At 41.9% G+C, this 23,415-nt stretch overlaps 1 protein-coding gene across 2 annotated transcripts in view; it reads left to right on the forward strand.

Annotated features, from left to right (window-relative positions):
* Window positions 1–22,940, forward strand: part of CRB1 (crumbs cell polarity complex component 1) — a 100,891-nt gene extending 77,951 nt beyond the window's left edge. The window contains exons 12-13 of one of the 2 annotated variants that reach the window (XR_004241679.1): window positions 2,035–2,126; window positions 18,071–18,132. Coding sequence is in view for 1 of the 2 variants with exons in the window: in XM_032117235.1 (XP_031973126.1) it covers window positions 18,071–18,286 (216 nt within the window). In the remaining variant the exon portion in view is untranslated. Of the gene's footprint in view, window positions 1–2,034; window positions 2,127–18,070 lie in introns of both variants that reach the window. The other variant, XM_032117235.1, reaches the window with a different exon arrangement.
* Window positions 22,941–23,415: the final 475 nt, after the last annotated feature.

A 23,415-nucleotide genomic window follows, 5' to 3' on the forward strand; every position in this document is an offset into this window, starting at 1 on the left:
GTGATGGGTACACTGGAAGGGAGAGCAAAGGGATTTGCATCAGCTGTGGGATGAATGAAAGCAGATTCTTCACTGTGTGTGGAAAATGCACGAGGGGTATTTCACTGAGCATATTTGCTTTATTCACCATTGTTCCTACTTCTGGCCCTTAGAAAAACAGGCTCTGACTGACCCCTCTCTGCATCAGTATCTTATGACAGTTTTAACTACAAAGACCCCATGTGTTTGAGAATTTGAAAATATCCTTGATGTATGCTTATTTAGATTCTCTTACTCCCAGATTACTGAGGAAACTAGATCCAATAATCACTTCTTCACTGCACATGACTACAGTACTTTGGTGAACCTGAAAACAGGAAAAAATCTTCTTCAACCTAACAGTGATGAAATAAGATTTCATTCTTTCTTTGCAAATATTTTTTCTGTCCTGACAGCCAGAAGTTCAGCCAAGAGGGCATTTTACTTGTTTCTATTAACTTTCAGCACTTGAACTTACATATTTATATCTTGAGATAGTGATTCTCCCTAAAAATAATGAAACTCTTGTTTGCAATAAATTATTTAAAATTTCTACTTCAAAACCCACAAGGCCTGGTCCTAAGAACTATAACCCTAAAAAGGCAATAAAATAAAAGCTGCAGCAAATCTTCTTCTTGTGTTACTGAGACTTCTATTAGTTGAAATGGATCTCCAGGGAGTAAAGACAAAAGCCAGGGTTGGGTTTTTCATTTTATTTCTTGTTTCAGGAGTGCCCTGAGCCCCATTAGATTGGGAGCACATCCTGCCAGGGCTGTGTCCTGCTGGTGCTGGCAAAAGGCACCGCCTGGCAAACAGCTCCAGCCGAGCTTTGAAATTGTTTTCCTTGAACATTGTCACCAGCAGCACCTTTGGGACAGCACTGCCTCACAAAACACCCCCCCCTCTCCTATTATACGTGTGAATATACATGAGGCTTGAAAATGGAGGTGGATTTCATGTCCCAGAATTAAAGTTCTCCTTGGTTCACAGAGCTGCTGCCATGTGCTGCACCGCTGCTGCTTCCACATTCTCTTCCAGCTGGTACCATTCCATCCTCCTGGGCACAAGGACAAGCATCATGCACTGCAGGTTATGATTCACACTTAATGTCGTTAAAAATACACTGATAAGCATGTTGGATATGTTCAATATTGAATCTAAATTCGATAAAACTCTCTCAGGCTTCCATAGCACAGACACAGGGAATTCTGATTGAATCTGCTCTACAGTGATTAGCTAATGTATTCATTAACTGGAAGGGTTAGTAATATGAACGTAGCAAATGATACTTAATTACAATAATTAATGCCTGGTGATTCATGAATAATGCATTCCATAGCTATTTACATATTCATACTTATGAAGCTATTAATGGATAATTATCATTTGACTAAAAGATGTGGACATCAGGAATGTAACAACCACACTGTTTTCCCCCCAATCTCACTGTGGCTTTACCTGTATGCCTTGCTCTTGTACACCTCATACCTTATACACAGAAACATCAACAGGATTTTATTTTTGAGGCCTATAGAGTGATGTGATGGCAAATACAGCCATGCAGGCTAAGTTTTCACTCTGCACCAGTTCTAAGCCAGTGCTCCCATCAGTTTCTGTCTTGAGATTGCAAAAAATTTGAAAGCACTTCATTCTCTTTGTCATCAGTACAGATTTGTTCTTGTCCTGAATTTATGCTCTTTCCTATTGCAGATGGTTAGGACACCTTAGAATTTTTTAATTGGTGAGATTAGGGTAGAAATACTGGGAAAAATAGGAAAATTGGGAAATTAGGGTAGCAATATTGGAATCACCTTCAAACTGAACAATGCTGCCCTAGATATCTGGTATTTATGCTCCCACACACATTTTAGTCTCCATATAAGCAGATAGGTTGCTAGACCTCCCAAGAAGACTTCAAAAGCAATAGACAGACAAAAATACAACACAAATTTTTTAAAAAAATTAAATTCCTATTGGCATATATTTTAAGGCAATATGATAATTTTTATTCTTTAGCCCAAGACTGAATGCCCAATGTTGACAACACCAAGACAGTAAGTTTCAGCTGCCAGCCTCAGGAGTGTGGCAAAATGAACAAGTAAAGCTGGGTAAGTCAACTGAACCTGACAAATGCTGCCAGCCTGAGTTTCAGACAGGCCTCTCACCTGCTGCTCCTCCCCAGGTCCCCAAGAGCTGAGGGGGCCCCCGGTGCCTGAAAAGCTTATTCCAGCTGTCCCAACCTGCAGGGAGGGAGGAGAAGGTCTCACCCAGCGTGGGGGTCAGCTCCAGGCTCTCCTCGGATGGTGTCACAGAACATCCCAGAGCTCCAGGCAGCAAGGTCAGGCCAAGTTACTGGGGAGCATCAGGCTGGTGTCTTAATGAGAAGCATGTCTGTACCTGCTGTGACTTTTATCCTCCCCAGAGCTCTTTCAACCTATTGAAAAAGACTGGTGTGGCCAGTAAAACATTTTCTAAATGACACCATTCTCTGAAATGCCCTGTTCTATTTCCACTGCGGGTCAGCTGCCTGAAATGATACAACCTCAGGAAATCAGAGGGGTTTGAAACCACTCACTAGCACGTTCTAACATCATACTGAACCCAGCAGTGCTTGAGGACCAGTGGAGAGAGGACTGAGTCCCTGTTCACAAGTGATGCCCTCAGCTTGCAGCACCTACGGTCAGCGTAGCCAGCCCATGATATTCCTGCTGGCATTCTTCCTCAAGCAGGGAGCAAGCCCTGGGGCAGCAGAACTGTCAGAGAGCAGAAGCCAACTCTCACCTGTCAGCTTTCCTGAGGCTCCTAAGATCTAGACAGGGAGCAGGCTGTTGGAAGGAAATAAACACTCTGGGCTATGTAACTTACATCCTGCAAGGCTGCTTGTTGCTGGAAGCATAAAGGGCATTTCCTGGTACTTCTGATTTTCTCTCTGTAGTACCTTACTAAGTTGAGAAAACCCTCATCATGGCAACTATTTGTACAGCACAGATAAACTTGTTACAGTCTGATGGTAGGCTATTGAAATAAGATTATTTCATCAACTGAAGTAAATTTTTACTTTTTTTAGCCTAGCAGAATCAGTGTAACTGAGCTGGGAAAAAGCTGGAGTTTATTTGTTTTCACATCATTTGCGTGGCTGTAGATCACCCGCCGTGGCAGAATCATTACCATTGATGGTAGGAGCCAGAGAGCGCTCAGCTTTATTCCAGTGCCAGGTCGAATGTGGGGTAAGAAGAAACATCTTTAGATTTATAAAATGAGCAGCTCTGCTCTGGAAGTCATTGGAAACGTCACAATGCCATTTCTGCCATTGTTTTTCAGAGCAGAACAACGCCTTAATACCCTTTGCTATTTTGTATTAGTCTGCCTTCAAAACACAGGATTTAACTAAAATTTCTAAAAGGATGTTGCACGAAACACATTTAATGTGTGTCAAAACATAAGGTACAAAAACATTAGGATGCAAAGACAATAAGGTTATCTAATGTGTCTTAGCTGGGAAAGACACGAAAGCTCTTCACAAGGCCAGGATTGCTGCACGCATCAGTGAAAAGCAGTTGAATATTTAATGTGTGTGGTAAATATAAGCAGAAAAAGGAGCCCAGATGACATATGACAGCATAACACTCTGCAGAACAGGAATCAGCTCAAGCATGGTGTTCACATAACACCTGAGTATTCAGACTAACACATTTTGCCTGTACACCATCATTTCTGTTGCAATGGCATTGTCTTCCCTATTCTCACCTTCTGATGTTTTCCCTGTGGACCCACATCCACATCACATGGGCATTTACTTCAGTCATTGCTCACTTTATAACACATTCATGCACTCCATGCCTGTGTTGTTCAGATACTAAATTTTATGTCATTTTTTTTCTTGTATGGTTCATGAGACTTAATGTTCTGTCTATTTTTTCAGTTCTTGATATGAAGCTCCATTCCTAATAACATCTGAAAAAAATTACACACTTTACTAGGCTTATGGAATGTTATTCCACTGAAAAGGAATAAAAAGAATTTGTGTTCCTGAGAATCTGAAAAATATTTTGGTTTCAAATGATCAAGAACATTTATCTATTTTGATACAGAGAACTATTTAAACTAGAGGCAGAGCTTGTTACACAAATATCTGAACTTTCTACCACTCTAAATGTGCAGCAAACAAAACAGTCCTTAAATTTATTCAAATCATATTTGGTAGAACAAATTATTCACTTTTCAAAAAAAATAAGAGCACTGAAGTAAAAAATGTGAAACTGCTGTAATTCAAGGGACAAGAAAATCAGCAGCTTTACAAATCTTTGTAATTATTTAGAGTGAACAGATTTTGCACCACTGGAGACAGCCTTGATTGTTGGTGGTCCCTGTGAAATGGTAGGGTAGGGATTCTGGAGATTCTCAAACACATTAATACTTTGGGTTCTAATTTATCCATTACAGAAATAAATGGAAATATTTCTCTTTCTGTTGGGGGAAGCACTGGTAACATCACAAGCTGTCCTCTCCTTATCTCCCTAGGGACAGGACCCTCTGTTCCCTCCTCTCCAAGCAGTAACCATCTGTGGGTGAATTAAAGGTGCAGTTGCTTCCCTGATCATGCTGTAACAAGACTTATTCTCCCCTATTGACTTTGTATCAGTTATCCAGGAAAAGGATGCATGGTGTGAACGCAGCCTGGCTGACACCTGGGAGCTGATAATCCTGGAACAACAGCAACAACAACAAAAAAACCCCACCACACAACAAAAAAACACAACAAAAAAACCCAACCAACTAACCAGCCAACCAACCAACAAAACCCCCAACAACATTAAACAAGAGTACACACACACACAAAACCCAGCACCCCAAAAAAACCCCAACCCAAGCCAAAATAAAGAAACCCCAAAGAAAAACCCAAACCTGCTCCCAGTTAAAATCAATGACAAACTAGAGACTAGGCTGTGAGAGGGCCTGGCAACAGCACCTCTTCTGCAAGGCTAATTTCAGCTAGTATTCACCAATGCTAATGCATGTGTCTGGTCTTACCTAGGCTGGCTAATCCCTCAGTGAAATGGCAGCATAGGCACAGAATTTACACAGGGATGTCATTGTTGCCTTTTTTTATCCCAAATGCTACCATTTTGTGAACTAATCAGAATATTACACACGAGAATCAGGCAGGACACTGTGCTGTGTCTCATGGAAAATTGCACTTGGTCCTTTCTTAATTTATTTTTTCCTTTAATCAAACACAGATCTCATTCAGGCTGAAAGAAAATGCTTGGTTTCTATACATATGAAAGCGTAACACATCTTTCATGGTAGACCAAATCCCAGCAATAAAAGGTCTTCTGTCACTTTCTACAGGTTTGGAAGTTATTATCCCACCCAAATTTTCCCCTGTCCTTTCAGTAAGTGATACTGTCAGGGAACCCCAGTGGTAGCTGTGGATCTGTCTGGGGAAGCCCTCAGTCCTGTCAGTGTTGCCATTTCTGGAATCCATCTAAAAAGGTGGCTCTGAAGGAGATCCTGGAGGCACGAAGTGATACTGAGGGAAATGAAATCACACAAATAAGGAAAATCACAAGTAAAATGGATTTGTAAAAGTCAAACAGATGGGGACAGCACTGAACACCTGGGCTGTATCTGAACACGGGAAAAATGACTTTGTTATTTCAACTGAATGCTTGTGGCACCTCTGTAAGGTCCCCAAGTGTGATTATCTTGTTCTTCCCTAGGAACTGGACAGTGAGAGAGACCACAGTCTCCAGGATGCTTTAAACACTTTAAAACTACTAAAGCAATATTGGTAGAACCTGCTGCTAAGCAATTGTCTCCAAAGCAGTGAAGTTCTCTAGATGGGGTAGGCATGGAAGCTAAATTTCCACTCAGTATCAGCTAACCACTCTCCCTTGGAGGAGCACTCAGGCTGCTCAGACTGCAACTGGCCTGGACCCAGAGCCCTGAAACAACCTATTTCACCTCCAGAAAGTTTTGAGTCAAAGATTCTTAGCTCGTGATCACTTTTGTCCATCCTCTCCCAAAACTACTGATGAAGGAGGAAATAGAAGTATTTTTCCAGGAGAAAACACTAATTTATGACACTTCTGCCAAAATTTTATATAACTTGCCTGATTTCCTCATTACTTTGCTAATACATATGAGTTTGGGAATATTTTAAGGAAGGATGCAAGTATCAATCAGAAGAGTTACTCAGAGCCATAAAAAAAAGGATTTTGGAAATCACTGATAACATTTTTAGTTGAATTTAATGGCTTATTTTGGTATGAAAAATATAGATAGTCAGCAAGTATCAGGTCTGTGAGACTTCAGAATGGAACTTAGGCAGAGGATGAACAATCTCCAAACACTGCAACATGACCACAGCTGGGTACTTTAACAAATGGGTCATAATTGGTTTACAGGTAATTACAGGTAATGAGGCTGGTGGAGCCAGATCCTTTCAAAATCTGAGAATATATAAAACCAAAGCATGCTTGAATCTGTAATATTCCCATGGGGCATGGAGCTGAGCCTCAGGAGCAGAGGAGTGAGGTCTGCACTCAGGGGTATTTGCCTGAGAGGAGCCACTGCCTGGCCATCCCAGGAAAGAGCATCTGTCCTTGTGCTCAGGCAATAAATAACAACAGGTCAGTTGATGAGGAGATGTGAGTTTAGTCTAAGTTCAGACTGCAAACCCATAGTAGGCACATATGAGGGATTTATTACCAGTGTAAGTGCAATATTGCAGTTTAAACAATAGAGAATGCCACACTTCACTCCAAAATAGATATGTCATACAGTAAAAATGTCTGATTGCAAGAGCTCCATGAAAGACCACCTGTCAGGCACAGCTCCTCTTGCTCAGGGCTTCCTGCCTCAGTGCACCAGCAACTGTACAAACATCCAGCAAGGCAGAGCCTGGAGGGCACACCCTGAGCCAGTGCCACTGTCAGGGGCTGTCTTGGAGCTGGGCAGGGCTGTGCTGCCCTGGTGTGACTGACAGGCAGAGTCTGGGCAGAGGGAAGAGATTCAATTCAATCACCATTTCCTCCATGGGTTGCCTAACAGATCATTGGCTAATTGTGTTTCTGTTTCACACCTCAGTTCCCCTCTCTGACAAAAGGCTGCCTTAAAGGCATTCTCCAAACTGAAAAGTACTGTTAAGAAATAAGGCATCAAGGATGGAGCTGAGAAGGAGGAACCAGTCAGGCTGCCTGTCCGACAGCAGACACTCTCGTATCTGAGATAGGTGGGATTAAAGGGAGGTGTATCAGAAATACCTTACACCTGCAGATAAAGGTGGATTTTGACCTGACACCACACACTAGAAAAATGCTACTTTCAGCCTGTATTGAGGAGATCTGAGTTCATCATCTGGCCAGAAACAGGGTGAGTTGGCCTCAGAGGCAGTATGTCTTGCCTTGAAGGACCAGAGGTAAATTCAGTGAGTTGAGCCAGCAGATTTTTTCCTATTTCCCAGAAGTATGATCTTCAACAAAATCTGAAAGTGTAGGGATTCTTCTTAAAAGAAAGACATTGACAAGGCTACCATTCCTTCCCAGAGTATCAGAGTAAAACTCTCTAATCTGAAGTACAATGTATTTTCTGTTAGTTATCTTTAGGTGGCAGTAAGGTAAAAGCATGGAGTAGGAAGTTAAGAGAATTTTCTACCGCATTTTCAGAGAGCTTTTTCTCATGTACTATGCTGGCTATAACATAGAAAGAGATTTTCTAAAACACTTGCATCTTCAGCAGATATCCAAAAAGCAATTATCAGGGTTGGCTTCATCCAGTTCACATTCAGATGCAAACCTGTTGAATGCCAGCAATATTAATACAATGATTAGGTCCTATATTAGGTACGCAGGACTTGATCCAAGAATCCTTGAGGACAGTGGTGAGGTTCAGAGGTAGAGACACACGCACATGATTCTATCAACAACATGAAAGGAGACTTAAAAAAAAGACAAGAAATAATTCTGCTAACAAATGAAAGGTCTAAACAAAGTCTGAATAACTATTAACATAGCAGTTTTTAGATTTTTTTTTCATTTACACTTTACCTGCATGCATTTCTTCCAAAGTCTCTCCTGAAGCTAAGCCACAATGATTTCTGTTGTCTCAAATCAACTTTCTACTAGAAAAAAACCCAGCCAGTAGGATAAAAACACACTGAAAGTTTTTCTGGAGGAATATAATTAGCGAAGTACCGTGACAGTGTCACGTAGCGCGCTAAGGCAAGTATTATGTAGCCAGTAAAGGTCTATCTTATACTATTAATATTTACAGTTGGAAGCAGGAGATGGCTGCAATCGAAGTGCTGCTCCCAGCAAAGGCTCGCTGCTGACTCGATACCTTCTTGTCTGACAGTGTGAAACAGTCACAGCGCTCCTTACTTCATCACCACTTGACAGCATCCTATTAATGCTAGGTAGCAACACATGGCTAGTTTGCAGGAGCTCAGCACCAAGTACGGAGGAGAATTCCATGGAACAGTTTTGAGATCGTTGGCTCCACTTATTAACAGAGAAGCAGGGATGGAAAGTGTCTGGCATTACAAAATCGGCCAGGAACCGTAACAGGCTGTGCTGTGCCATACACAGCTGACCCATCTCCTCATTATGCATCACTGGACAGAACAGGTTCGCATTCCTACAGAAAGTGGGGAGAGGCAGGGCTCTCAATTTCAGCACAGGTTGCACCTGTGCAAGAGATCCAGGACCTGGGGGCAAGAGGACCTGACCCTGCTACCCATGGTGGCAGCCAGGGACCACAGCCCACAGAAGGTGGCTGCACCCATTTGTGATGCTGGGCTTTGGTGGGTGCTTGGGGCTACCCTCAAAGACCTGATTACAGAAATAAAAGAACACCTACCACTAACATCACTAATTAAGAAAGTGGTCTTTAACCTCAGCTGTTGTGTGCTGAAAAGTGGAGTTTTGAGCAACTCCACATCGTGCACCAGTCAGGTTGTGCTGCTCCATTAAAGTTAATTGAGACTGATAATTCATAGTACATGCAAATCATGCCTGGTGAAAACAAAGTGCAAGGAAACACATTAGTGAGGGGAAGCAACAAGCAGGTATTCACTCAGTACTTCCAGACTGCAAATACCTCAGCAAAATACCTCTTTTCTTTTTTTTTCCCCAATACAGAAAAGATTGGAATCTAGAATGACAGATAAATATACTTGCAAAGAATCAGAAAAGCAGAAGTTTGCAGTAGGAATGGTTTAGTTGCTTCCTTGGCTTAGCTGTTGATAGCCCACATTACCCTTTCCTGCCCCATTCTCTTATCCAAAAGCTGTCATTACCATCAGCCTCATCTTGAGTGTCACAACATCATCCTGCACGCGCTGGTCTGACCAACACCTATGCAACCAAAGAAGAAAGCAGTTTCGAAATCCATTCTTCTTTCTCATCATTTCAACTATTTCTCTCTGTCTACCGAGCCTCTCTTCACCTCTTGTCCTTGGAAACCGCCCTGCCCTCATCTTCACCGCTGTAGCATCTTTTCCTGTTCTTCTCCTCTTTTGGGGTATAACCTACTGATGCCTTCACACCCACTTCACTCTCCCATGACAACAGACTTCCTCAAAAGGCCTGTGAGTTCTTCCAAATCCCTCTTCAGGTGCCATTTCTACTGTGGCAGCTACAGGGACACAGTAAACTCAATCTGGCCATATGCAAGGCAAAACCAGAAAGTCAGTGTTTTCAGTGACAGTCTTGAGTTTAAATATCTCCCATTGCTTCCTGCAAGATGCTTGCCTGATGAGGTTTTTATCCACCACCAAGATGTACTCATACGGAATCTGCTGTCTCAAAGCAAAGCAGTTATCCCCTGTGGAGAAACACCACCTGATACACTGTGCTGGCAGCCATGCACAAAAATAATTCTGTATGATGCCCCAAAGCATTTCCCAAACTGGAAAAGGATGTTGCACCCCAGAGACTGACACCTTTACTAAAACATTTGTCTAGTCTGCGATATAGCAGCTATGGGACAAACTCCTCCTCAGCATGGTTTGCCTGGATTTGCACCAGCTATAGATTTTTCCCTCTTATCCTTTCAGATTGCAGCAGATGGTGAAGTTCCTACACCAGAGGCTGTCGATAGAATTTTAAAAGGCATCTCATAACAACACATTGGAGCTGCACATTTAATCTGTGCTGCACCACTCGGATGATCTTAAAAAGAGCTGGAGCACTTACAAAATCAGCACTGGCAGTTGCTGCAGAAGCGCTATCAAGGAGCCTTCTCAAAGCCCACAGCTTAATGAGAGCTGCACTTGCAAACTGCCACCCAAATCACTTCTCCCTGAGCAACCAACACACTGCTGCCTAGAAGGCATTCAATAACCTGGGAGACACTGATCCAGCAAAACACCTGATGGAGATTTTAGGGGACTGCTTATGTACTTCTGGCTCTTTTGGGTCCATGGCTGAGCTCATGCACTGTCTTGGGTGGCCAAACCCAGGAATCTTGTTCCTTCTGCCAAAGACAGTCCATTCCAGCCATACTAAGCACCTCTGTTTTCATGGCTGGACTGCTTTCATTAAACAGTTAGTATAAACCAGATATCAATACTACAAGTAGTTAAAGGAATTATAGTTACTGCAGGTAGTCTGATCTTTAGGTTTAATTCCTAAAAGTGAGCCTTCTGAGCTGGAAAACCTTCTTGGCCAAAAGGCTGATTGTGCCGATAGAAGGCCCCCTGAGCCACATATTACCGCACGTACCAGCACTGAGGAGGGGGAAAATTGTTTTGATTTAAACATAGCATTGTTTAAAGTGATCTGGGAATGGTCCTGCAGCCCAGTGTGGGGAGGAGGAGGTCTGGGTAAGCTGATCAGACTGAGAGATCAAGACTAATGTGAGCAACACCCTCGTTTCACTGAAGTCTGCTTTACAATTTAGTTGCAATGCTTCAGAGAGCTCCATCTCCAATCTCCAATTTCTTGCTCCACTATAATTAGAACAAAGTCCCTCATTAACTTCTGTAGTGTCACAACAGTGCAACTTCACGTGCCAGGAGGGAGGCTGTCAAAATTTCTTAATGAGGTGCTGTCTTTGCAAGCCTAGCTAAATCCTAGACTTCAATCATCTCCGTCTTCTTCATTTTCTCATGGACTGCCACAGATGTAACTCTTCCTTCCTAGTAAAGATTGCATTTTTCTGATCTATAACTGGTCAAGCCAGATGATCAACTTATCATTATAGCAGCTAACATGAATTCTCTCTATGCTTTTTTCTTGATTTCAAGAACTGTCAGAAAACTAAAAGTTGACAAGGAAGGAATCAATTAAAACTGTCAGGTGTCAACTAAGACAAACTATTCAAACTACATTTTATAAAAAACATATACTATAAAGAGGTGGTAGTGAACATAATTTCTTCAGAGATATTTTAAGAAAATATTCAGACAATAACACACACAAGAAAACAAAAAAAATTAAAATAATTACTTAAAATCTTTATGCTTCAAGATGAACTGCCTAAATACTGTGGATATTCTGCACACATCAGAAGTAGTCACCTAAGTTTTTTCTTCAGCAATGTCCATGGAGCAGGTACAGGACTCAGGGTCTCATTCAGGCCCTCCAGGCAGTGGGATTGTATTTCCCTGCAGCTATCAGGAAAATAACTGAGAGGCTGATGGCAGAAACAGCAATGGCAATGCTGGAAGTTCAAGATGTAAGGCAGAAATATTTTCAGAGGGCTACAGAGGAAGGTGAGAGACAACAGGATAGCCTCCTCCCAGTGAAGATGGGGTCAGGGGGAAAAGATGCAGAGAAAAAAGCAGTGATGCTACCCTGGATGTTGCCCTGCATAGGGAAGGCACCAGAGCCAATTTGTGGCAACCACAGGCCACCTCTGGGCTGGCTGACTGCAGGGGGAAGCAGCCACACCTTCAAGCCACTGAGATCATTTTCAGGTGTTCAAGGCTCCACAGCTGAATCTGGTCCTACAAACTGGCTTTGTTCTTACTCACGAAGGAAGCAAAACTAGAGAAAAGCCCTGCAGCAGTCTTCCTAGGTCTGTTTTTAACTCTTGCTTTTTTGCTTCTCAATCTGAGAGAATTCAAACACTTTTCTTACCAGATAATCCTGAAGCTTGTTAGGCATCCGGTTTACAGTACTGCAAATATTGCACCTTCCTGGAATCACTTCAGGGGCCAAGAGGGATGACTATACAATGCAATTGCCACTTTTGAAGCCCACAGGATGAACTGAAGAGTTCTGAGCTGTGCAGAAGGAAAAGGAATTGGTGGTCTCGCTGATGATAAACAGTGGAAAATCAGCTAAGGTGCACTCAGTGCTGCTTCCTTTGTTGCCACAGGTAGCAAAGCAGCAAGGAGTAAACTGCTCAAGGACCTGAAAAATAACTGTGTATAGACACACTCAAAGATCAGTGCCCACATGGACAGCAGCATGAAGCAGGAAACCAGGATAAACCATTAAAGGATAAAGCAGTTAAAAAAAAAATAGGTGGTATTTATAAAATCTTTTAAAAATTTGCCTTTTCCAGTGGCCTGTGCAGTGTTTGGCTTGACATGAATCTGTGCTCCTTAAAAGAGTCCCAAAATGATGATTATTATTATTATTATTTCTTCTTCAACTCAACAGCCCAACAGCTCTTGGGACATGGTGGCTGGTGTTTAGCATGAACAGAGCAACTGCATTTTGCAGGTGATGTGAGGGAGAGCAACAGGTCACAGTTTGCTAAAGTGAAAAAAGAAAATCACAGAGAAAAGGACTTCCTGTGCCAGTCATTTAATGTACTTTTATTAGAACAAAGTCAATCTATAGATTTATGGCCACTTTACTGCTATTGAAAATAAACTTTAGCCTCACAGGCTGGGGTTATCAATGCATCTCATGATAACAGATTTGTGTGTGACTGACTGGCTTTCTCCTTGAACTACACAAGTTCTTATTTGAATTCAGCCTGCAACAGAAAAAAATTCCAATAAGATGACTGTAAATCCTCTATGAAATAAACTCAGCACATCTATGGGACTTTTAATCAAATAAATGGCTTTTCTTTGGCTGCTCACTATTATCCCTATATGCCCCAAACCTTTCAAAGTAATTCTGACATGGATTAGGACTACTCAAGCCAATCGTTACCACAGCAAATGGTTTTGATCTGGGGGCAGTAAATCTGGATGGCACGGATCAGATGTTCTTACTGGGAATGAAGTGATAACCTTGTGAGTGGTGTCAGGACTCGGGATCCGGAGACTTCGCCGGCAAAAGCTCCAGTGCACACGAGCAGCTGCAGAACTCCCAGCAAGCCCCGCACGTGGCGGGCAAGGGAGGTCTCCGGGGTTCGCCAGGCCCTGTGGTTTAAAGCCTGCTTCGATGTCTCTGTCTGGAGACGCAGCCAGAATCATTCCTGAGAGAGTGCTGGAATGAAGGCAGATTAATCCTTGGTGCCCAGCCACAGAGGCTGGCAGGCTCCTGCCTCCAGAGCCCCTCACGCCTGCCACAGCCCACGGGCACAGCCCGCGCTTTCCCTGGGCACAGCCCGCGCAGCAGCGCCCCGAGGGAGCGCTCCCGGCCTCTCTCGTCCCTGCTGTCATTTCCCTGCCAGCACCACGGCTGCATCTTCTCTCTCCCTGGTCCGGCTCAGCCCTGCTGTCCGTGGCCACGCCGCTCATCCCAGTGTGGACACAGGGCAGGATTAGCTCAGCTCAGCCATGCTGATGTCAAACACCCAGCAGGAGGAGGCCCTGTGCATTTGGCTGGGCTCCCTCACGCTGCTCCGCTTTCCTTTGACACTTGGCACACGTGGAAATGTTCATTACAGCAAATCCCTAATGCTCCCTCTCATCAAATAACCATGTGGGAGCAGCTTGTTTAAAGATAAGCAAGCATACATTGGGTTTATAAATGCCTCTGAGCTCTGACTTCTGAACTGAGCCCTCCTTATCCAAAATGTTCATCTACAAAACAGATCAAGGAACCAAAGCAGAACAATAAATCTATTTCCTTAACCAAATGAAAAGCAAAACCCAGAGCTACAATGAAATGTTACTCTATTCAATAATTTATCTTATGCAATCTAAATATTCTAAATTATTTTAATAATTAAAATAACTCTAGAAAAATTAATCAATTTTGATGTGAAACCATCAGTGAAAGGCCAAAAGGCTTGACTTTAGAAAACGACAAAAATTTTTTGCCTGCATTTCTTCTCTTTACAGATGAAGCTATCCTCTATATGAAAACTAAATTGAATAATATTTTTTTTCCTTTTTTAGAAATTTTGCCAAAATAAACTTGTCTTGCTCCAGCTGACATCCAAAGTTATATAAATAGAATATCCCACATAAAATAACTTAGTAAGAAGCAGATAGGCCTTCCAATGGTAGAAAACTTCATTTTGTTGGTATCATCTTGCAATCAGCATCCATTACCACCAAGGATGCAGCTTTTACTGGCAGACCCTCTATATTAGGGGCTGGGGAATTCTTAAAACTGTTCTGTCACCAACTACCTTCTAAAACAGCTCATAAGATAATTCAGGTTGGAAGAGCCCTCAGGAGTCCTCTCAGTCCAGCCTCAAACTATAATGAGAATCTCTAAGGTACTGCCCAGCCAGTTAGTTAACCCTCCTTCATTTACCTTGCATATATTTAGTTATCCATAAGCAGTGCTGAAGTTACATTCAGAAATAGCTGTGATCACCATGTGTTATTTATTAGCAAGAACTATTTCTGAAAGACAATCACAATGTATGGGGGGGTCTCATAGGCTTCCCTGACAACAAAAGTTTTCAGCAAAAAAAGAACCTGTTTCCCTTCACAAGATTCCAGCTGTCCTGTGGCTTCTTTTTGTGCCAAAAAAGCACCTTCTTTCCAGAGCTTTCCCCTTCTGCTTTTGAAGCTCTAGGCCAAAGAACACCTCTTGCTTGGGGCTATGCAACAGCCTTGTGACAAACTGTATATTGCAATCTCCCAGGCACTCAGCTCAATGGGCAGGTCTTAACCAGTTAATGTGGGCAAGGGAACTGTGATACGAAGCTGGAAAGTGATATCGGAGTGTGGTCATCTAGTCCCTTAGGATGTCCCAGACCCACAGCCAGGGGATCTGAGACATGGATGGAGCACCAGATGAGCAGCTACACACGTGAGCAGCCCCAGGGCACTCTTTGAAATATCCCAGAGGTTCACAGTCCAGAGCCATCCACAGTGGAAGCACCAGCAAGATTTACCAGAAAAGCCTGATTTGGGACCTTTAATTTCAAACTGCATTTTTAATGACCACTCCCTTCCTTTATGCAAAGTGCACAGTATGGTCAGTGACAGAAAGCCTCTTTTCCACTGCTTCAGCAGCACTAATGGTACTAAAAATGTTGTTCAATCCTTTTATTTTTGGGATCACTAGTTACAGTTATTTCAGTCTATCATCATCACCAAACACTCAGTGAACAGACTCTGAGATGACAGGGGACAGAGCTTTTCAGATATTTTTTTTCCACATCAGCCAGCTGATTTTCCAAATTAATGTAATAATTCAGCCATTAATTACTAAAGAAGCAGTTGATTTTGATGGGACCAGACTGCAGAGCCTTCTGGCAACTCTTGTTACCAGTTCAGTGCAACTGCTAAGGGGGTACCTCATATTGGAAACTTCGGCAGGGAGCTGTGGGCTGATAAACCAGGGGCCATCACTGGAACATCAGGGGGGGGTTGATCAATAGAATCCACCTAAAAAGATGAAGTAAAGGCCTTTTGTTCACATTCAGAAATTAGAAGCAATGTAGACATAGAAATAAAATTAGCTGACGTATCTGATCATGGTAAAACCCCCAGCTCTCCAAATGTTAATCAGTGGGGTAACTTCTTTTACACATTGGCTCAGGATAGGTAAGGTTTCTCTAATAAGTAACTATTGCAAAATGAAAGAAACCCCTATTACAATGATTTTAATTTGAGAATGGGATTTAGGTGTGTGACTCTATTTTAGCAAGTTAAAGGTTTTTTCTTCACCCCAATTCTTTGCAAAAAGTTCTTCTTTAAGAAATCAAATTCATTTGAAGGTTACCATAAATGAAAATGTCTCCATAGATACAGACAGATATGCTTGCAACAAGAATGGAAAGAGTATGGACTGGAAAACAGGAGACAGAGTTCAGAAATTTCACGTATCAGAGGCGAGGCCATGCCATCCATTTGCCTGTGGTAGTGAATTTCTTTTGCAAATGGCCTGTTCAACCCTAGGATCAGAGTTAACCTGCACTATCTTAGTCCTTATTTTCCCAGAGCTGGCAATAAAAATAAAAGAGAGCTTCTGAGAACAAAAATTCCATTAAAAATTTGCTGCCTCTCTGAGAAAAGAGAAACAAGGGTCATATAGTCCAACAGAATACAGAGCAAAACTAGGATCTCAAATATGTCTGTAACACCCTGCACAGAGGAAATAACCTTCCCAATCCAACACAATTTAATAGACCAACAGGCTTCGTGCCACCGTGTTTTAGAGCAGTAGTCATTCGGTCTGTCACTTGCATTATATTATTTCTATTGGGAAAAATGTTTTTAAAATCACAGGGACAATATATTTAGCCATCAAGGACAGAGGAAAATATCCTAGTCGATCATTTATCCCCTGGAGAGAATCCCTGAGCCAAACCTGCTTTTACTATTATAGCAGGACCTTTTATATCAGTGTGGAAGTGGAGAGAGGAAAAAAAGAGGCAGGATTGTTTTAATGTTTTTTCCCTCTGGCATCGTTGTTCTCCTGCAAAGGCAAGAGTCCAGGGGATACACACACAAAGCAGCATCCACTTCCAGGGCATCCATCGCTGAGTGCAAAATCATCCTCGTGCTCTGGACTGTGGTTGCTCTTCCTTAGAAATGACGAGTAAGCAGGTCACCAAAATATCCTGCAACATGGAGTGTCTGACTGGGAAATGGGCTCTGACCTGCTGTTTTCCCTTTCTAAATATTTGGGGATTTGAAAGTTCAGCCTCCAGCGCACATTCATCTCGGGCAGTTCAGCTGTCACTTGTAATACAAATCAAAAGATGATGGATGGCAGAATCTGCCCAGAAGTTCAATTCCTGCTAGGGTCATTCTGTCCATAGTGACCACTTTTCCACACTAACCACATCACTTCGTTGCTCTCCTCACCGTAAGCACTTTTTACAGATGAAAGTGCATACATAGATGTGTATAAAACGTTCATCTACCAACTATAAAATTTCTCTGGTCTAAAGCTTTCCAGCTGACAGATTGGTTTATGTGAACTCTGCTTTCTGACATTATTACATTTCCCACTGCCATGTGAAAACTGAAAAAAACCAAAACATCAGAGCATCCTTACGTTCATCCTGTACTGTACTGCTTGTGTTTCTGTAGATGAAGCTATGAAGTCTGTATGTGGAAGAAGGGCTGCATGAATATTTTAAAACTTATTTGTGAAAATATACTGATTATGCACTCTTGTGCAGCCTCTGTATGCTCATTTCATGCAAACACACTGGTAGAAAAGCTTACTGGTAGGAATGTCTGTAGAAACACTACATTTTACAATATTTAATGTAAGAAAATTTTCTATATATATAAATATATGTATGTATATAAATATTCATAAAAATTTCACTCCTCCAGCAAGATAAACAGAAATGTGACTCAATATATATTCAAATTAGCTCATGTTTAATTTGCAGAAGCAAAGACCAGCAATAGCGTGCTCACAAGCAAATTAGGAATAATGAATTGTTATCGAAGTGATTAAATAATTGCTGAATTACTACTGCAGCCCACAGACATATGAACTTACAGGTCATTTTCAAAGTAAGGAAGCTGTCAAAAGGAATGGGTCCTTACATGAAATTCATCCAGCTCTGCCTTGAACACTAAGCGTTTGCTGAGGAGCCCAAAGAACAAAATCTGGAGGGGTTAATACCCTACCAATAAAGGGTGCTTCAGCAGTAGCTCACCTGTGCAAAGCCCTGTCCACAGAATGGTTTCTGTTGTCCTTCCCGGGTAGCTCAAGTGTGTCTCAGCCTTCTCCCCACGGCAATTATATTGCAACTGTTTCAATCCCTGCAGCTGCCAGCTGACCTGATCTCGAGCATATTCACCTCCATTGGCTCGGTGACGCTGGCCCTGCTGGTGGTGCTCTCCTTGGCCATGGTGGTCTTGGCCGTCACCGCCAACAAGCGCGCGACGCAGGGCACCTACAGCCCCAGCCGGCAGGAGAAGGAGGGCTCCCGGGTGGAGATGTGGAACATGGTGCAGCCACCGCCCATGGAAAGACTGATCTAGAAGAAAGCAAAGCCGCTCCTCCATCCTCAGACATGGCGGAAAGGGGACACTGTACATATGTTAGATATATTCATTTTCCTTCTGATAAATATTTACAGTGATTCTGGGCTTTCACTGCTTTCCTTTTAAGTTCAATGATGTGAAAAATCTTTTAGCATTTAAGTGAACCAATGACATTCATCGTTGCTTTGGACCAGCCCATCCAAGGACAATTTTTATTTGCAGTGGAAACTCCATCCTTGATAATCAGCAGTAGGCATTACAGACAGTAATGGCTCCTGGGATAAATGCAAGTGCCTGTCCCGGACACCGCACGGATAACAGCTTCTCCTTTGCACTCTCCTTTGGCTGCCTAGCAATCACTGCTGCAGAGGATGATGCAGACAAATCAACTAAGCCTGTACAATAAAGACATTGTAATTCTGTTATCAAAGGGTTTAGTACTAGAGCTGTGTCTCAGTGTATCTTCTTTCATCTGTTAATCAGGGATTAAAAGGAAGCTGTGTGAAAATTCTCCAAAATAAATGCTTCAAATTTGGTTTTCTTCCTTCTGGTTGTTTCTTTTTACTTGCTGCCCCTCCACCTTCTAGTAAAATGAAGGTGAAATGAATTTGAGTTTCCACAAAAGCACCTATTTCTCCTAGGATAAAAGACTATGGCTTAAAATACCCAGTGGGCACAACCTGACCTGTTTGGAGACATGGAATCTAAATATCCCAAACAAATTGTGTGCATCCACACTACTGCCTTTTTCCTATTAGAATATTACCCAATGGGCCCTTTTAGAAAATTACTGCTTCTCACATTGCAAACATACATTGGCTGCCAAAAAGCATGCTTAGAAATGCTTCCTAAAGCTCATGGAAAATACCAGGAAAGAGGCAGAAGTGGCCTACAGGTAGAACAGTGGCTTGAAAATAATAAGAACAAACTTGGTGCTTCTCCTGGAGCTCAGACTTCTCATAAGATCACGGGCAAATAAATTTTTATGCCTCAATTTTCCTCTTTTAAAAGGGGGATAATCCTATTTAACTACCTCATAAACCTCAGCAGCAAAAGGGTTGCTTTGTCAAAAAAGAAACAAATGCATGAAATGTAATGAAGAAGCTTGGAAGAAATCTTGTAATGAAACAGATATTTACATAGATGTAATAAAAATCACATTGACACATAATGCAATGAAACAAACATTTGATACGAAGAAATCTTGTAATGAAATAGACATTTGTAAATGTAAGTTAACAGTTGGACTCAATGATCTTAAAGGTATTTTTCAGCCTTAACAATTGTATGATTCTATGTGCCAAAAATGCTCCCAGGTCAAAAGGGTTTTTGGAACATAGAGGCAAAATTTAACTGTAACTCATGCAGTCAATTTTCAGATGTAGTCAAGTAATTAAATCACAAACTAACTCCCACACAAACCGAACCCGCAATAAGGAGGCAACAGAGTGGAAACTCCATGAAGGCATTTCTTTCTTTCTGCACTTCAGCTTACATGTTCCCACAGTGGTGAAACACCCCAGACAGACACATCAACCCCCAGATGATTATTCCAGGAGTTGCATAACAGAGTATGCACACTCAATATCCAAGAGTTTAACTCATCTTTTTAATTAACAATCAATTCATAATTCATTTGGAATGAGCCCCTTAAGGGATTACTGAAAATCAATGCCACTCACATTTATTTTTGTATTGGATGATTAGCAGTAACTGTGAGAGTAAGCACATCCAGGACTTTCTGCAGTCCTCACCAATATCTTTCAAAACAAGGCACTACAGAAAATGTGAGTGGATGGTTGGATTCAAGCTGAGTTAGAAGGGCAGAATGTAGTCACAGCAAAAATGCCCAACAGATTTTATTCCAGCCAAATTTACAGCTTTACTACTGAACCTTATTATTTTGAATGCAGTCGCTGTTGTACAGCTGCAGTCTAAAGTCAGAGAATCCAAAAGACAACTGAGGAAAGAACGGAAAAATAAGTCATTAAAATTATGATAAGAGTGAGCAGAAATTCAGGGTGGATCTTTTTAAACCATGGCTTTATGTAATTACAGATGCAGTAGCCTTTAATTGAAACTTTTGATTTAGCCCAGCTTTTGCCCCATGAGACACTGCTGAGGCATAATAAAGCACACCATAAAGTTTGTTAGGTGTGATCATTCCTAGAAAGATATATAAACACTGGGGGGAAAAAAGAAGCAATTGGCTCAGAGTGTCCAGTTTGAGGCAGCAGACACCAAGTAAATGAGACAGCAGAGAACAGCATGGGAAGATGAGAGACCACAAGCGAAGCAGAAGTGATTTGTGTGCATTCTTACACATGTGGGTTTTGCCTCACACAAAAAAGCTGCAAGAGACACAAAGACAAGGCCAACTATGCCAAGAAAGTGGGCAAAGACATAGGAGCCTGTGATAACAAGAGGGCAAGCAGTAAGTGAGTGGAGAAGAGAAGCTGGAAGGCTGCAGGCTGGGAAAAGCTTGCAGAGAGCAAGCTCTGAACACCAGGGCAGATCTGGAAAGTATGAATTAGGCCCAAGCAGCAGAAGCAGCACTGGACTAATAAAGTGGATGCAAAGAAGATGCTTCCACTCTCCTGCTTTTTGCTCTAGGTTTTCTAGTCAGTGAGTTCAACTGATAGAATTGACAGAGATCTCAGAGCACAGCAGAGATGGAGAAAGAAAAAGAGAAATTCACTCATATCAGAAATAGCAGTAGAATGGTTATAATAAATATCTAACTTTGAAGTCTGCCCTTCTTTGAGCAGGAGGTGGAACAAGATGACATCAGCAGGTCCCTTCCAGGCTTAATTATTACCTGATTCAAAGAACAAGGACAAAAGGGAGAAAGCAGCTGAAGACGGAGGCAGTTTGCAAGGAGAACTAACTTGAAGGAAAGCACAAGGAAAGACAGAGCAAGAATAAGGAAGGGCTGGAGATTAAATCTGCTCTTCTCCGTGGTTTCACTTTCTGGATGAAATCTGGGAGACAGTAGAAAAACAATCTGTAGAGAGGTAATAAAATATTCCAGAAAGTGTTGCCACAGAGAGAATCTATAGGGCTGAGCAAGATACCCATGAGCGCATACAGAGGAAGGAAGAGGGAGAGAAGATGAAAGCCTGAAGACTTTTCATACAGACCAAAGAGAGTTCAGGAGGAATATGCTCCTAGAGAATTAAAAAGACACCCATAAAAGCACAACAAAGGGAAAAATCTCACAGTGAAATACGAGTGTGGTTTGTAGAAAGTAAGTCAAGGAGACAGAAGGCAGGGGAAAAACCTTTAAACTAAGATTACAGTAAGTTGTGATTGCTGTCAGCCCCGGTGGAAAGGAGGTGATAAAAGTAAAAGTGGTGGAAATTCACAGAAAAATGAGAGAAGAAAAGGAAATGAAAGTAAATGGCACTTGAGGGAGGTGGAGACAAAAGCTGGATCGCAGCAAGGGTGAAGCTGGACTTTCACAGCAGTGAGGCCAAAGGAAGCAGAGGGGGGAGGATGGTGAGTCAGGAATGAGAATTACCTATCAAAACAGATCTGTGTAGGGTAACTTAGAGGGAGCACTTTTTACTTCAAATAGGGTTTAAAATGTGAAATATTCGAACCTCTACAATCTTATAAGAAACAAACAAGAAAAGGCCCAGAAGGCAACAAATGTCAGTTCCAAACACACTTCCCAAAAATCTGAATTAACAAAGCAACATCCAAAGGCAGCAGGGAGGTAGATGCTGCAGCTGGAAATGCTCAATGGCAGCCTGGAGAAGCACAAGAAGTCCCAAAGCTGTCGCTACATGAACACGCTATAGCCACCATAAAATGCATAGTTAGGAAGACTGACCCTTCTGGGCCGTATCTCAACGAGGGAACAACAGCTAAAACAAAAGAGAATACATTTTAAAGAGTGTCTAATAACATCCCTGGAGAAATTTAACCCACAGATAAGGACTGAGATAGCAGATGTCAAGCTATTTTCTGCTTCTCAGCCCAGGGTTTTAATAGAATGTATAGAAGCACAGACATTCAGGGAGGAGCAATAACATCTAGGAGTTGTGGAGAGCATTTGTGCTGCTATAAGGAAAAGATATTGAAATTGGCTTCTGGTTCCCAAAAAAGCACTGATAACCTCCACTAATGTGGAGGGATCTCCATGTAAAAGACTTAAAATATTTCAAAATTCCATTTGTTTAATCTCTCTCACTATTTGACTCACAAGCTTGAAGTATAATGTATTATTCATGATCACTTGCAACCTATCCATTAAAGAAAAAAAAATGCTCAATATACTCCCAAACCTTACATATTTAAACTTTCTCTTTATGTCTTATAGCCTTCTACAAAGAAAGAGAGAGTGCTAGGTTAGAGCACATGATCTGCTCTGCACCAAATCCCTCCAAAGATACTCAGAGGCAGGGGAAGGATGAAGCAATTTACCCCCCTTTCATGGTCCATTCCCTTTTCCTTGGAAAAAGGTGACATCCAACCTGTGAAACAGTGAACATTACCTTGCATTATGTGCCTTCTCCATTTTATGTAAAATCAGCTGTTCCCTCTCTATGTGTATACAGTGTGTTCATAGTTTAGATGCTGTATTCATATTACTATTTTGCTCTGTACAGGATCAAAATGAGCAATAAATAAGGATTATATTGAGTCACATGAAGCCTGTATTATTTTTGCATTATGGGATCATTTCACCATGCAATTACAAATGAAATTATTCCCAGGTCAGAACTATATTTACAGTTTAAGAAGTCAAATTTGCCATTAGGAATCAAGTGATCCAGAAACATTCTCCATACTTGGGAATGAGATGAACAGTGGGGGCTGCCAGCCTCAACACGGCAGTCTGCACCGTCATCTGCTGCAGCCACACCGACCCACTGCCCTGGACCACCAAAGGGATGTGTTTGTGCCAGGTCCCAAGCCAACACAGCTCCACAGAAGCCAATTTATACAAGCTGAGAAGCACATGCTCTGGTTTTGGAATTACTGCTGTCTTTCCAGCACTGTGGACAAGTGCAGGCAGAAAAGTGGCAGAGCTCTAAGGATTTTCTTCACTTAATGTTTAAGTCCCATTTTCATGAGGGACTTTCTGTTCTCTTCTAAAGTCCTTCTGTTACTTTTCAATA

This window comes from Corvus moneduloides, chromosome 9 (assembly GCF_009650955.1).
Source record: "Corvus moneduloides isolate bCorMon1 chromosome 9, bCorMon1.pri, whole genome shotgun sequence".
Classification (NCBI taxonomy): Eukaryota; Metazoa; Chordata; class Aves; order Passeriformes; family Corvidae; genus Corvus; species Corvus moneduloides.